The following is a 16,302-nucleotide window of genomic DNA, read 5'->3' as shown; positions in this document are numbered from 1 at the left end:
TTGTGATTCTATCTACTTTTTCGTATGTATTAGTACATACTGATTTTGTATATTTTTTTACGGACTTCAATTAGCCTAATTTCCGTAGGCCCATAGAAAACATTCTAGTGAACAATACTCATTGTTTTGCCATCACTCCGTTGGCCTGAAATTTGTTTGCGTACTACTAAGTTTTATGTCTTCCTTACACTTACTTTGCTAATGTGACAATAGTTATAGCGACAACCTCTCTATCTTCGCAAGGTAGGTATAAGATTGCGTATACACTATCCTTTCTAGATCCCACTCGTGAGATTGTTGTTGTTGTACATTAGTTATAGCAGAAATTCGTCTTCCTCCTTTTAGAGGAGTCTCCTATTGTCGAATCTACTCAAGTCAAAGAATCATATTAGAAGGCATAAACAAAGAATTTTATCAAATGGAACTGTGGTGAATCAACATAGATTGTAAGCGCCTTTATGAAGGACGCTTTATTCGTAGAGGAAGAGTAGGAACCAAGTAGTAGCTAAAAGAGGGAGGGATTTTACTATATATCAGATATTTCCTATGTGGTGAAACATCTTATCATGGGTTTAAAGGGGAGATAGCTGATGATGCTGACAAAATTTTAGAGCTCATAGAATCAATACAAGAATAGAGCTGGGAATTTTTTGGGGGGAAAGAATAGAGTTGGGAATTACTTTTATATTTTTTATCCTTAGGTACAGCTTATCAGCTCTATCTTATAGCATGGTTGGCCAAGCTTTCCAAAGTCAAAAACACTCTTTTTTTTTTCAAAGTTGGAATGTTTGATTAAGCTTTTGAAAGAAAAAAAAAAAGTACTTTTGAGCGGAAGCAATTTTGGAAAAGCAGAAAAAATAATTTCTCTCCAAAAGCACTTTTTTCAAAAACACTTTTGAAAAAAAAAATATACTTGAAACACCTTTTAAAGCTTGACCAAACACTAATTGCTGCTCAGAAGTACTTTTCAAATCAATTAGTCAAACACAAATTGTTTCTCATCAAAAGTACTTTTTTGTAGCAATAAAATCTAACTTACCATTTCTCCAAAAAAAACGCTTTATTAACCCAAAGCACAGAACAAGATGAGGTCATGCATTAGGAAGGTGATCACCAACTGTTAAATTACAGATTTCCGAGGAAAGCAAACTTATTACAGAGGATCGCATGTCTAAAAGAAAATATCAAAATCAATGTGGAAAAATAAAACTCTCATCAAGAAAAAAGGGTAAGAAAAATTAGAAGGAAAAGAAGAGGCATACATATGGACAAGACACCTAGTAGGAAGCAAATAAACCTCAATATTCCAGAATGACTCGAGGACAAGTTATATATACAAACCTATTCAGCGAGAAGGGAATTTGGGTCCAAAGGCCTGACTGTGTCTGGAAAATCGGTTCTTTGCCCAGCAAGAGAATAGTAGGCAAGTATATGAGCGGGATGCTCAGCAACGATAGTTTCTCCATTATTTCCCTCACTGGCAACAACTCGTCTTGCAGGAATTAACTCAATGTTCCAGAATGGCCGAGCCATCGCCAAGAGATCCCGACCAGCTGAAGATGCCCTGTATCCTTGTACCCACAAGTACCTTAATGATTTTAGCTGCATGGCAGCCAAAGCTAATGCACGTTCACTAAAACAGCAGCCTCTCACTTCTAGCTTTTGCAGGTTAGGACATCCTTTAGAGAACTCCAGAAGGCCTTCATCGGATTCCCCAACGTATCCCAGAAGCATCCATCTCACATTTGGGCTGTATCGCCCGACATAACTAAGACCTACATCAGTAAGGCCCCCAGGCCGGACATAGAGGGCAAACCTTCTAAGCTTATAGCAACCTCTTAGTAAAGCACGGACACCATTATCAAGTGGTAGATCTGTTATTCTCTCTTCTCGGTCGAGCAAAACCAGCCGAAAATCACACAGATTTTTCAAATATGTGCCAATATTTTCAAAAGCTTCATTAGTAATATCTGACACATAAACAGCCATGTATTCTAGTTCAAGGCATCCCTTCGCCAAATCAGTCAATCCTCTATGGGTAACTGCACCTTGTTCATCCTCCATCTCCTGATCATCAGCTCCTCGCTCAATCCTGAGATGCTTTAACCTCTTACAGTACTGGCCAAGCACTTCCAATCCTCTATCCCCAACAACATTCCTTGTCTGTTTTAAAAATGATAACAGAAAGAAAACTGCATTAAGTTATAAACTTCAGCATAAAAGCTTTTCTCTCATCTACTATTTTTCTTTTCCTCTCTAAACGTTGGAGTGGTATCTTTCAGATGCAGAAACAAAAAATTGCAACTATACATAAATGCTCTCCACAGCATCAGTAATTTCCACATGTTAAAAAGTGTCAACTTAGGCTCATAGGTAGATAGCAAATTGTGTAAGATTCACGAATACAGCTGGCCAAGCATAAAAGTTACACATGCTCCACAGCAAAATTTGTAAACAAATAGTTTTTTTCAAATTCATTAAATGCTCAATTGCTGATATCAAAGTTGTGCAATCAACCAAAGCAGCTCGAGTGTTGGTGTCAAGTGTAAATAGCTATTGGCATAAAGAAAAGAGGGTGAGAAAAGCTTCTGAGAGTCTGAGACTTAACCTCAAGAATTTCCAAGTTGGGGCACCTTTGCAGTAAGAAACAATGGGCTGCTGTGTCAAGAAGTGCATAAAGAAGATCCAATTTTGTCAGACGAGAAGCAATAGGAAAGAGAATGGGCATCTCATATTTCCCCAAGTACGTCAAGCCCAATTGGCACAATCTTGGAGGGGAAACAACTGCAGCATATTTTTCCAATTGCTCGTTATAGCCATTTTCGGGAACAGGTTCTGGCTGGTCGTTAAATGAGCCACCACCAAACTCCTCCAATGCAACAGCAGCTCTAAAGAAACCAAGAAGATTGGCAAGTTCGCACTCGCTAATTTTCATTGAGACAAGAGATTTACAATTTCTTGCTATCAATTCAAGATCTTCAGCTCTAACTTGCACAAGATCCGTCATGTAAAAATTCAAATTCTCAAGAACTGTGTTGTTCACCGCTAGATCATGTACCCATTCTCCATCATTCTCAACTATAGAACTCTCTTCCAGAAACAAAGTTCTTAAGTTCCTGCAGGACACAGACTACATGAGAACCCACAAAGACAAAATAGGCAAAAGAAATTAATCGATTACTCACTTAGAGTAACACTTCCCAAAAGATTTCTTTGAGCAATACAAGAAAATGTCAAGTTGTGCAAGCGATTCAAAAATGTCTTAAAAGGGAATAATCAATTTTAGAAGCATTGACTTTATAAAAAAGTTTCTCGTCATGTGAGTTCTAAATAAGAGATTGTTTAGTGTATCCACTACAATGAAAATCAAGTTCAATTATCAAAAACAACTGTCTATCAAGCTAAACGATAATATCAGTCCATCACAAATTACAGCAGTGGTGACGGGCCGGCTAGTCATGTTAGGACAATTAACCAAGTTAAACCTACAGCTTCACCAAAATAACACGGCTCTCCGCATATGTTGAGATCACTTGATCTTTCCCCTAGACAAAAACAGTCAACTTGTTTCGCATTCATCAGCTTCACCTATCATCAAGATCTGCGACGTCTGCCCCGGCCAGTAGTCTCCGCCGTTTTATTCTAATGACCGGTTGTCTCCACCTTACAGGCTGACACCTAGAACACTTGGACATGTCTATACCTTTAGAGGGCAACAAGCTTAGTACCCCTAGTGTCCTATTTTAGGTGGGCCAAATGGTCAATTTCACAAATTTATAGATTGATATGTTGACCACATTTGATTGAAAGTTAGAAACCAATAGTAGGTACATATAAACTAAAACAGAAAGGGTCGCCTTAGGGCTTTGGTCTAGTCGAAAGAGTGTGTCACACGATATGTGGTTAGGTGCATCTTACAGGTTGGAACTTTGTTCTAGACAAAAGCTTGAGATTTAAGTGGAGAAATGTTGAGGGGCGAAGCTGATATCCACTGAGTTTCAAACTTTATGCCACTAATCCTAAGGAATTTCTCGGTTATAAAAAAACTAAAACAAAAAGGGTATCAAACGATTAAGTTTTAGTTCTACATGAATAATTACATAGAATATTTGATAGTTGATTGAGAGTGATATTATTCCAATCAAGTTCAATAATGATTAGTTTATGACAAAAGCTGCATGATCAAGTGGGTCAATTCTAGACAGCTTACCTATTTTCTCAGATATGCTCTCATACTCTTATTGAAGCAGCTGCTCAGACAGACAAGCGAAATAAGTACCTTGCATACCCTAATCCTCAAAATCTATAAGATCTCGACACTCTCATCATTATTGATGCTTACTCGACAAAGATTCAATTGCTTCTTCTGTTCACAATTATAGGAATCAGATATCCATGAACCGTGGAGCCCATCATCTAAAAATTTGACTCTAAACCTCAAAGCAACATACTTCAGTTGCACAATTCAAGACAAATTTTAACCAGAATATTGACTCTAAGAGGGGAAAAACGGAAAGAAAAAAGAAATAGAACTTAGTTGCTCTTGCTCCGCTATGCAGATCAAAAGCCTTTTCAAGCATTTTGCTTAATGCCAATCCCTGAATTTCTGTTATGCTGCCAAAACCAAATCCGAAACACCATCCATACATTTGCATGCTTTCCGGTGTGTTTGGCACAGTATAATATACTTTTCCGGAAAGTGTTTTTTCAGTGTTTGGTACCTTGAACAACTGTTTTCTTAAAATACTCCCATAAAGGGGAAACTAACTTCACTTTTAGTCTCAATATATATTGCTCTTCATCTCTACTTCTCCGAAAAAGCATTCAACGTGGAAGCATTTGCAAGTGTTAGGTTATTAAATTGTAGAAAATGTTTTTCCATTAAAAGGAGAAAGATGACTTCCATCACTCCTGCCCAAAAGCTTTTTTTCCTTTAAGATAATTCAATTTTCGAAATGCATATCATTTATCTCAAACCTTGTACAATTATCATATATCAACAACTTTTATATCCAACCATATTCAAGAAAAAACACTTGGCATAGATGATTCTTCATGGAAAACATTTTAATCCCCATCAAAACCACCCTAAGTTGTGTCCAACTATCTTAATTATTAAAATATATATATGGAACCAACAGAAAGTTTTTGTAAAGAGGACCTTAGGTCTAACTCAATCCTAAAAGAAAGCTCATGGGGTGCGGACTGTCCAAGGTCATATAAGGAACAACAACTCATACCATACTCTCAACTGATGTGGGAATCTAACATTCGCCCTCAAGCACACCTGGGACTGGACATTTGGAGCATGGAGTGACAATATAAAATGTGGGCATAACATTGAGTAAACCCAGAAGAGGGATGAGTTTGGCTTTGATACCATATAAAGAGAACATGAGCCTAACTCAATTGCAAAAGCTAGTTCATGAGGTAAGGATGGTCCAAAGCTATATAAGGAGACAATAGGCCACGCCCTCAACCGATGTAAGACTCTAACAGTTTGGTTGTTCCATTTCACATTACTAGACAGTATCTTATATTGTCCTTATTCATTGTGAGCTTGCACATACTTAACCAATTCAAACTCCATTTGAGTTATTCTACCAATATGAAATCCTAAAGAAAGAAAAAGGAAGCTCCTTTTATTTTCCATCCTTTTATATTTTCCTAATCTACCAGTTCTCTTGCACCTCCGTGGAAAATTAACTTTCAAAAAAGAATATAAATAACAACAGCTACATCTCAATCTCAAGCCAGTTCAAGTCGGCTATATAAGTCAGCTATATGAATCCTCACTAACTATGTCACTTCACTTAGACCCGTAGCAATCCAAAATTTGAAGAATACAATATCAAAATGGAAGTTCAATAAAATTGCCAATAATAACTCAACCTCCAGAAAAAATCAAAACTACAATAGATACGAATAAAAATGACAACTATTTAGAGCATTAATAGTAGAGCATTCCATACCAATGAAGTCTCAAAAACTATAACATTTTATAAAAATTAGACGCAATAAGTAACAAGAAAAAGAAACTACAAAAGGGAGAAAAGAAATTCAAGACACATCTCTAAGAAATGAGAAATACGTGATAGCTTCTTTCTTCTTCTTCTTTTTTCCTTTTTCGAATAACAGTAGTGTTTTGGAGCAGCTCATGCACAACCTACTACAGCTCACTAGTAAGCTGCCAGCTAAATACAGCAAATAAGCTTATACTGAGAGCAAATCCTTTTGGGATCTTCAATGAGAAATACTGGATAATTCTCATGTAACAACAGCTAACTAAAGCAAATAACTTACACGAAACTCAAAATCGAATTCAAATTTAACAAAATTATACCTGCAGGAACGACAAATATGCAGCAGACCATCGGTAGAGAATCCAGAACACTTATCCAGCTTCAAAACCTGAAGCACTTTACCCCGATTCATCGCAACCAATTCTAGATCCGAATCCCTAACAATCATTCTCCGAAAATGAAGCGCCTTCAATTTACTAAACGACTTAGTAATTTCCACTACCCAAGGTGTAACATACCCTCCCCAATCTTCAGGTATCAAATTAAACATAGCCGCGCGTGGTTTTCCTTTAAGCTTAAGCGATTCGAGGTGCGGGAACCTTCTAGAAAGTTGTTCCGGTTTCGCCGTATAGCACAAAGCCATGGTTATATGCTTTCGTGTTATCGCATCGATCTGCCACCACCTCTTGCACACCAACGATACCGCGTCCCTATCACGCGATTCCGTTATGTATGGTATCACGCACTCCCATACGGTGTTGTCATTCGTGTAGCTCCCCGTTGGTAATCGCGTGGAGCTACGCTCCTCCATCGTCTCAGACACTGAAACTTAAAAATATTTATCAAAATACTAAGAATAGATTTAATATTTTGAAGAAGCTAAGAAATGAGGATTGATTCATGACTAAAAGTAGAAATGAAAGAAGGAGATAGTGTTTCTGTCGCGATCCACTGAGATTCAGTCGTGTTATGATTTGTAACAAAAAACAGAGATAAGGAGAAGGGAGAGAAGAGATCAGACGGCGGAGAAAGATTACAGAGACCCTAGGGACTACTTATTATAGAGTGGTCCAACTCATAATTTCTTTATGCGGCTCAAACGTAAGATTTGCAGGAGCTATGGAAAAAGATAAAAAAATACTGTACGAGTAAAACATTGAATACCTAGAGATACAGTGTATATAGCTTACAGGTTGTTTGGAATATTATTTGTTCTATTTGTATTATTATGTTGTTATACTTTAAATATCATAGTATTGTTTTTATCTAACATATTTTTTTGTTAGATAACATTGTTTTTATCTAACATATTCATCATGCTATGTTATAATATATATTCTCTATAACAGCCAAAAAATGGGAACAAATAATATTGTTATAGAAAGGTTTTTGATTGTACATCAGATTAGTGAGTATGGGCCGGTGCATAAAGTATCTCGCGTTTACGTAGGTTGAAGAAGGATTGCTTCCTAACGGAATTTGATGTAAGCAGCCTACCTGATGCAAGCATCGATGGCTGATTCCACGAAAATTAATGAGTATAAGACATTTATTTTTTATATACATATATATTTTACTTAACAATTGTTAGATGATTTGTATTCTAATTTTAATTTTTATGAAGATATATGTGTTCTTCATACAAGTCGTTAAAGTTCGAGAACTAAAGTGACAATTCTGAACATTAATATTCATATCTCAACAAAATTGACAATAGATAATATATTCATTTTTTTGTTTAAGTGTAAAATTATTACTACTTGATATATGTACTAGTGGAAGGGTACCTAATGAGGTAAGCATTTTGTTCCTTTATGTGTAATTACTAAAATAATATTAATAAAAGACAGCACGGTTTTGAGGTATTCCCGAATTCTTTTATAGGAAGTGTTTTATCCACTTAGAGATTATTTGATTACCAAGATTAGAATAATACTCCGATATATAATTTGTTTTATTCTTTTGATTGGATATCTTTTTCCATATAAGCAATAGTGGGGATATTTTATACCACAATTCTTATATTATTACATACCAATTGAACATGGGATTCTAATATCTAAATTACCAGTCATTGGAGAAACACCTAAAAGACCAAAATATCCTTGGTTATCTTTTTTTTCTTTTTTACTTCAAAAATTAGGGTAAATTGTTAGCAAGATTTTTATTCAAACTTAGTATTTTATTATACATATATTTTTTATTATACATAGTATGTATATACCATTTTCAATCCAATAATCAGATATTAGTATTAGAAAAAAAAAAAAAGATATCCTGCATCCACGCAGGGTTGGAAGAAGAATCCATCCTAAGGGGTGTACTGTAGGCAACCTAGCTTACATAAGTAGTTGATTGCACCACTCGAACTCGCAACTCATGAATCACAAGAAAATCGTTGTTCTAAGACTTCCCTTCGGGGAGTACTAATTCAATACTCGAACCCGTGCATTATAGTTCAAGCATAACCAATTTTTACGAATCAAATGACTCCTTAGTAAATCTACCAAATCTGGACCAATAGGTAAAATACCTTTAAAAAAATGCAACGGGTGGACCCAGATATTAAACAATTATTATTAGGAAAATAAACATCGAAAAATTGATGGTGGAGGTGGGAGAGAGAGAGACGAAAAAGATGCGAATATAACTAAATGCATCTGTCAACGTGGCTGGCTTAGAAATTTAATCAATTTTGTTTGCCAGGTCATTTTTTCCAGTAATAGAGACTTATGGTATTTAAAACTAGGGATTATTAAAATTATAATTTGTCTAGAATACATGGTACCTACGGTCATTTTCAAAACAAAAAAAATTACATAAATAGGAGGTACGATCAGACTTCTCAATAATAGCGTCCCTATATAATAATCATTCATTATAAAAATCAAGTTTTCATCGAAATTGGTTTTTTTTTAAGTTATATTTTATCTCTCTATAACAATTTTTTACCTATAACAGCAACAATCATATTTATAGCAGAATACTCTTGTAAATTACCCATCTATAACAGCCACGTAGAATCTCTAAGATTACTAATAATAATTCTAAAAATTTGCACATAATCTTTACCATTGCAAAGTTTTCATCTTTCATAATACTACACAAGATTTAAAGATTTGCACATTATCTTTCTATTTAACAATGACAAGAAATATTTAGATAGATGATTCAATTGTTAAGCTTTTAGATTGCCTTAAAATGAAAAACTAGCAATTATCTTTTTGCTGCAAATTTGGACACAAACTTAATCAATTCAAACATTATATCGCTAGCAAGTGAATGAAATCTATAAAACAAGCTACAATTATAAAGTCTTCCATCAAATCTCGAAAGAGTCTATTTTTTTAATAGCTTTAAATGTGTGTCTTAAACTTTAACTTTGTGCGTTTAGTTATAAATTTATTAATAATATATTAGCTTTCTTTAATATTTAATTAGTGAATATACATATCTTTTGAGATTTTAAATTTAAATAGTTTTTATTTTTTATACATAACATTAAAAAGGAAAAATAATTAATATTTGAATATTTATTGTCTATAACAGTCAAAAAATATTTAAACATCAAATGTCGTTATAGGTGTATAACAGTTATTCATTATAAAAGCTAAAATATGTCGGAACAAATGATATTGCTATAAAGAGGTTTGAGTGTAAATCATAAAGCTCTAAACTTCCAAAATTATCTGATCAAGGGTCGGGGCACAAGGGTTACTCTTATCAACTAATGATAATTTATAAAAGCCAAAACACAATCCCGTTATCTATTTAAAAAGTCCTTAAACTAATCACCTAACTAATTTTTTTCTCAACGTTTTCCAGCTTCAACTATAAAGGGCAGCCCGGTATATAAAGCACTTCGTATTCACGCAGGATCCTGGAAAGGATAGTACCCTCAAGAGGTGTGATATAAACAACTTGCCCTAATACATGCACTCATGATTGATTTCACGGCTCGAACTTATAACCTATAGGCCATACGGAAACACTTTTGTTGTTGCTTAACGTTCCCCTTCAACTATGTGTATATTAAAATTACATCTTGCTTGAGATTGTTTGGTAAATTTAATAGTAGAAGTTTTTAGACAATAAATTTGGCTGGCGACTATCAACAGAACGAGAAGGATGCATCACTGGTTGCCATTATTGTGTGTACTTGCCAGATAGTGTATGTCTCAAATTGATGCAATTGTAGTGGGCGTTTGGACATAAGAATTGTAAAATTACAAAAATAGTGAAATTATGGCCCCGTTTGCCATGAGTTTTGCCAAAATAAATTTGGGATTTATTTTCAAAACTCATGTTTAGTCATAAATTTTGTCCATATTTTGGACAAATCCCAATCCCAAATTTCAAATCCCAAAATCAGCTATTGAGCTGATTTTGGGCCAAAAATCCCAAAACTTGGGAATTATATACCTGTTTTGTCAAAATAAAGTTGGAAAATATGTTTTGAAAACGTATGTCCAAACACATTTCCATCTTCAAACCAAACTTCACCCAAATCAGATTTTTCAAAATAAATTTGGGATCTATGGCCAAACGCTAGCTATATTTCAAGTAAAAATGGTATTTGAAAATTAGAATTGTGTTTGGACATGAATATAATTTTGTTGTTTTTGACTTTTTGTGAGTGATTTGCGTGAAAATTTTGAAAAACAGTTTTTTGGAGTTTTTCAAATTTTCGAAAAATTCCAAAAGTCATGTTCAAGTGAAAATTGGAAATTTTGTGGCCAAACACCAATTTCGAAAAAATATGAAAATTTTTCGAAAAAAAGTGAAAAAATTCTTATGTCCAAACGGGCTCGTAGTACTTCCACTTCTAGAGTTCTGTTGGTCCAAAAATCAGTTACTTTGTAGTCAAGTTTTCATCTTCTTCGTTTACTCATCTTTCCTGATTTTCATTCCTCTTGGGTTTTGGGCAATATCAAGAATTGAACGAACCTCTTCTTTCATATTAATCAAAGGAAAATACACACATATGCAAACATTACAAGAACTTTGAATATTGGACATCTGGTATAATTACTATTTGTATATGATGATTTAAATATATTAAAATACATCATTCAATATTAATTAAAAATTCATTTTAGAAGAAGCAAAAGAGGCGATAGGAACAAAAAAAAGGAAAGGAGAAAGGGTTGTACGAGTAAAAATTATGTGGGGTTGCCACTTTTTAAAGTGTTATTTACTTTTTATCCAGCATTTTCAATACTTAGCAATAGTAGCCACTAGTCTATTAAAATTAATATGAAAAGACTGTGTTACCCTTTCTTCTATCTCTTTCATATTAGGGAGAAGAACTGTGCCGCCGTCTGTGAGACGGCGACTGCCGTGTACTCCGTCGACGTCTATGATCTTGATTGTAGACTAACGCATCTCAGTAACTTATTCTGTTCATCACTATCACACTCTTTATCATCCTCATCCTTTGTATTCTCAAAATCATCATCAGACAAATTATCTTGGGATACTAAATCATCGTCACTTGTATTTTCATCAGACTAGTAATGAAAAGGTTATGTAGATTTGTCTTATCAATGTTGCATCCAATCCGAATCTGACATCAATCTTATATGTAAATTGCAATTATTATTATTATTATTATTATTATTATTATTATTATTATTATTATTATTATTATTATTATTATTTTGTGAAAAGATACAAATAACGTTTGGTTTTCTGCTACGTTATGGATCCTGAACTTACAATTACAAGTTCAAAAGTTAAGGACACTTGGTCCTGAACTTCGAGTTCCAAGTTCAAAAGTTAAGGACACTTGGTCCTGAACTTAGAATTACAAGTTCAAAAGTTAAGGACACTTGGTCCTGAACTTAGACTAACAAGCTCAAAATTTACGGACAATAGATCCTGAACTTACAGTTACAAGTTCAAAAGTTAAGGACAATAGGTCCCGAAGTCTTGAACTTAGACTAACAAGCTCAAAAGTTAAGGACAATAGGTCCTAAACTTAGGCTAAGAAGCCCAAAAGTTAAGGACAATAGGTCCTGAACTTAGACTAACAAGCTCAAAAGTTAAGGACACTTGGTCCTGAACTTACAGTTACAAGTTCAAAAGTTAAGGACACTTGGTCCTGAACTTAGACTTACAAGTTCAAAAGTTAAGGACAAGTAGTCCTTAACTTAGAGTTACAAGCACAGAACTTAAGGAAAGGTGGTCCTCAACTTCGAGTTCCAAGTTCAAAAGTTAAGGACATGTAGTCCTGAAGTCCTGAACTTAGAGTTGCAAGTTCAAAAGTTAAGGACATGTAGTCCTGAAGTCCTGAACTTAGAGTTGCAAGTTTAAAAGTTAAGGACACTTGGTCCTAAACTTTTATGAGCAGAAGGGTGTTTTCGTCCGGGCAGGTAAAGTTTATTAAAGCAGTGGCTAAAGACTAAAGACATTTTAAACAGTGGCTTAAAAGTAAATACATGTGCTACTAGTGACTAACCGTGCACTTCCCCCGTTGTATGAGGGATAAACGGGTAAATTAATAAGGAATAATTGGTTAAATATAGATTTTTGGTGTGAATACTTTCTTGATTAGCTTCTTTACTATAGTAAAATAAAGGCGTAATGGCGTCCTGGCCACTTAAACTTGTAGGGCTTTTGAAAGCCGATACCTAAACTTTGGACTTTCTCATTTGAACACTCGAACTCATGATTCCCTTAACTAATAAACACTTCTGACGCTTGAGCCTATGCGCGTGTATTACACATACATAGACGTGTCCATCCAGTCAGCAAATGATCCATCCAGTCAGCAAATGACTAATGAGATTGTTACACGTCAAGGGTGCGAAAACACTGATTGGGGTCCCCCCTCTTTTAATCAGTAGACCGACCAAAATCAGCCATGAACTTCCATAAAATCCACCATTTTTTACTTCTAACAAACTTGGTTTTTTTGTTACTCACCGAAAATCTGTAGATCTGGCCGATTTTACAAACTTTTCGACCACCGTACACTGTCGTTGTTCATAGGATGAGGCTATGTCACTCGCCGCTGATACTTTTGCTATTCGTTATTGCTGGTTTTTAGTTTGAGGGATTGGACTGTTTATTGTAGTTTGCTTGCAATAGAGTTTGTGCTTTGACCGGCATTTTTGGCGATTTGTGGATTTTTCGGTCATTGTTGGTTTCGCCGATGCTTGACTGTTGCAACCATTTTGTCAAAACTCCAACTGACATCGAATACCTCAAGCAGGATTCATCATCTTCTTCGGCTTCCAAAGCACTAACCGACGAGCAAAAAATTGATGATTTAAACCTTCCGCGACAGGAGGTGATTCGCCGTCTTAGGCTTCTAAAACAACCGATGACTTCGAGATGATGTGGCGAGGGGAATAGGGGTTTAATGATTTTGGAGCAGGGGCTTATTTTCTTTCTTTTGCTTTGTATTTTTTATTTTAGATTTTTTAATCAAAATTATTGTAGTGACGCGCTTAGTTTAGGTGATTTGCACATACTTTGTCCATATCACCTCTGTCACTGCCACATGTGCATGGTCAACGGTCAAATATGTTTATTAGTTATCAAATATGCAAGTTCGAGTGTTCAAACTACCTTTATTGCTCAAACTACCTTCTTCTTTTTTTTGCCGAACACCTCAAATCTTAAATTTTTTTTATCTTTATTACAAAAAGTACTTTTAGTTTTCAAGAACCTTGGTCAAAAAGGTTAAAATTTCAACTAAGCATACTTCTAGAACCACTAAGCTTTTATCGAGACAGAAATATGTATGTATACGGTTAAAATCGGGCCTACTCGACTGTGCTATTTGATCGAGACCTAAACACTGCATCGAGGGTTAGCCTCGTAATGGATAAGACCAGAGCACGAAGACGAGGTAGTGAGTCCAGGGATCGAGGTGCCTGTCGAGATCAAGGTCAGCAGTGATCGAGACCAAATATGATGGACTTCGAGAAAAGCGCATTAATGGAGAGGCGAGATATTCGTGACTGACCGAAGATCATGGCGTAAATCTCGGAACAGATCAAATCAAGGGTGGTTATCTAGTTAATCATGGGATTTACTTCCGTAGTTAGAAGTACCATAAATAGGATTCCTCTATTATATAAAGGGGGCCCTAATCATTTTGTACACATCTTACATTCTCGCATATCAAAGAGATACAATATTCTCTCTTTAATTTACAATTCTCTTGTTTATCAGCTTGTTGCGTTTTAACTGTTCTAGCACAACTAGCTCGAGGGTATTCAAGCTCGAGGGCTCTGTTCAAACACTAGTTCACATTATATTATTGTTAATTTCCATTATTACTCTTTGCATTTATCAATTGGTATTAGGTGAAATCACGTATCCTTAAAACCACAATATAAGTTTAATTATTATCCAATTTTTAGGGTAAACAGTTTGGCTCCCACCGTGGAGCTGAGAATAATAGTGATTGCCTAGTATTAATCCTCATAACACACACTGATTTCATGCTTGTTCTCGTAAGTGTCTTTGATTTCAGGAATCAACATGTCGAACTCTCAAGCAGTGCCCACTCACACAGACACCGGCCTTGGTCTTTATGGCGAGAACGAGCACATAGTCACCCCAGGAAACGGAGTACCTCCAATCAATCCCGATGGACCACAGGCCGTAGATCCAGTCGATGTCAGTTCTCGTGTTGCGTTTCATGAAAATGTAGGCGTCGACCCTGAAAATAGCATCCACAAAGATGCTCGGGCAGCCGATCAGAACGCACAGAGTGGTGAAGAAGGCGGGATTAGCCTTCGAATGATATTTGAAATGTCGCGCAGCTCCAAAATCAGAATCGAGCACCAAGCAGAATCGAACTCGATACATCATAGGAAGTTATTCACAGGGTCGAGCCTATACCGGAGAAATCGAACGATAATGGATCGCGAACTGATTCCGCCATCATGAAGATGCTCGAGGAGCTCACTAAACGGATCGAATTAGGAGAAAAGAAAATTGAGGCTAATGATAAAAAGGTAGAAAGATACAACTCACGGGTTGATCAAATACTGAGGGCACCCCCGATTTTAAAGGGTTTAGATTCGAAGAAGTTCGTACAGAAGCCTTTCCCACCAAGTGTGGCTCCAAAGCCCATCTCATAGAAGTTCCGCATGCCAGAAATTCCCAAGTACAATGGAACCACTGATCCTAATGAGCATGTTACTTCTTATACATGCGCAATAAAAGGAAATGACTTAGAAGATGATGAAATTGAATCTGTTCTGCTGAAAAAGTTTGGAGAAACTTTATCGAAGGGGGCAATGATATGGTACCATAATTTGCCGCCCAATTCCATCGATTCGTTCGCCATGCTTGATGATTCATTCGTAAAGGCACACGCCGGAGCGATAAAGGTCACGACTAGGAAGTGGGACCTCTTCAAAGTGAGACAAAAGGATAATGAAATGCTAAGGGAATTCGTATCTGGGTTCCAGATGGAACGCATAGACCTACCCCCGGTCACCGATGATTGGGTTGTTGGGTTGTCCAAGCTTTCACTCAAGGTTTGAACGAGCGAAGTTCGATAGCATCATGACAACTTAAACAGAATTTGATTGAATATCCAGTTGTGACCTGGGCCGATGTACATAATCGATACCAGTCAAAGATCAGAGTCGAAGATGATCAGTTAGGAGCCCCTTCTGGATCAGTTTACCCAAATAGATACGAAGGCAGGATTCAAAGAGGCATTGAAAGAGAGCCCCGATAAAACAGAGATCAGCACCAACCATATAGCCGCAGATCGTAGAAACAACAGACCGGGCGTAATACCATTCGAAATGATCGAAGAAATGATCGAGGTCAAAATTCCTGAGGGCTCATGAGTAAGAGTGGCTTCGATAAACTTGTCGAGCCTAAAGAAGCGCCACGATTATTGGAATACAACTTCAGCGTCGATGCTTCGGGTATTGTGTCAGCCATTGGATGAATCAAGGATACTAGGTGTCCTAGACCCCTACAGACCGATCCAGCTCATAGGAACCCTAATCAAATGTGCAAGTACCATGGAACCCATGGTCACAGAACCGAAGACTGCTGGCAGTTAAGGGAGTAGGTAGCTCGTTTATTCAACAACGTTCACCTTCGAGAGTTCTTGAGTGACGGAGCTAAACATCACTTCGGAGACAGGGATGCACACAGAAAAAACGAACAGGAAAAATCGCAGTACGTGATTCATATAATCGTTAGTGGGTTCGATATTCCTCAAGGCCCGATATTTAAACGAACCAAAGTGACAATCACAAGGGAGAAGCATACCTGGGACTACTTAACAGAGGAT

At 36.2% G+C, this 16,302-nt stretch overlaps 1 protein-coding gene across 1 annotated transcript; it reads right to left on the bottom strand.

Annotated features, from left to right (window-relative positions):
• Window positions 1,075-7,153, bottom strand: LOC109215118 (coronatine-insensitive protein 1-like). Its single transcript, XM_019379144.1, has 3 exons — window positions 6,344-7,153; window positions 2,609-3,116; window positions 1,075-2,163 (listed from the first exon to the last, which is right to left on the bottom strand). Exons 1-3 carry the CDS (start codon window positions 6,832-6,834, stop codon window positions 1,342-1,344), a joined length of 1,821 nt encoding a protein of 606 aa, XP_019234689.1. The 5' UTR covers window positions 6,835-7,153; the 3' UTR covers window positions 1,075-1,341.

Source organism: Nicotiana attenuata, chromosome 2 (genome assembly GCF_001879085.1).
Source record: "Nicotiana attenuata strain UT chromosome 2, NIATTr2, whole genome shotgun sequence".
Lineage (NCBI taxonomy): Eukaryota > Viridiplantae > Streptophyta > Magnoliopsida > Solanales > Solanaceae > Nicotiana > Nicotiana attenuata.
Note: the sequence above shows the minus strand (reverse complement) of the source record. Positions and strands in the feature narration are given on the sequence as shown.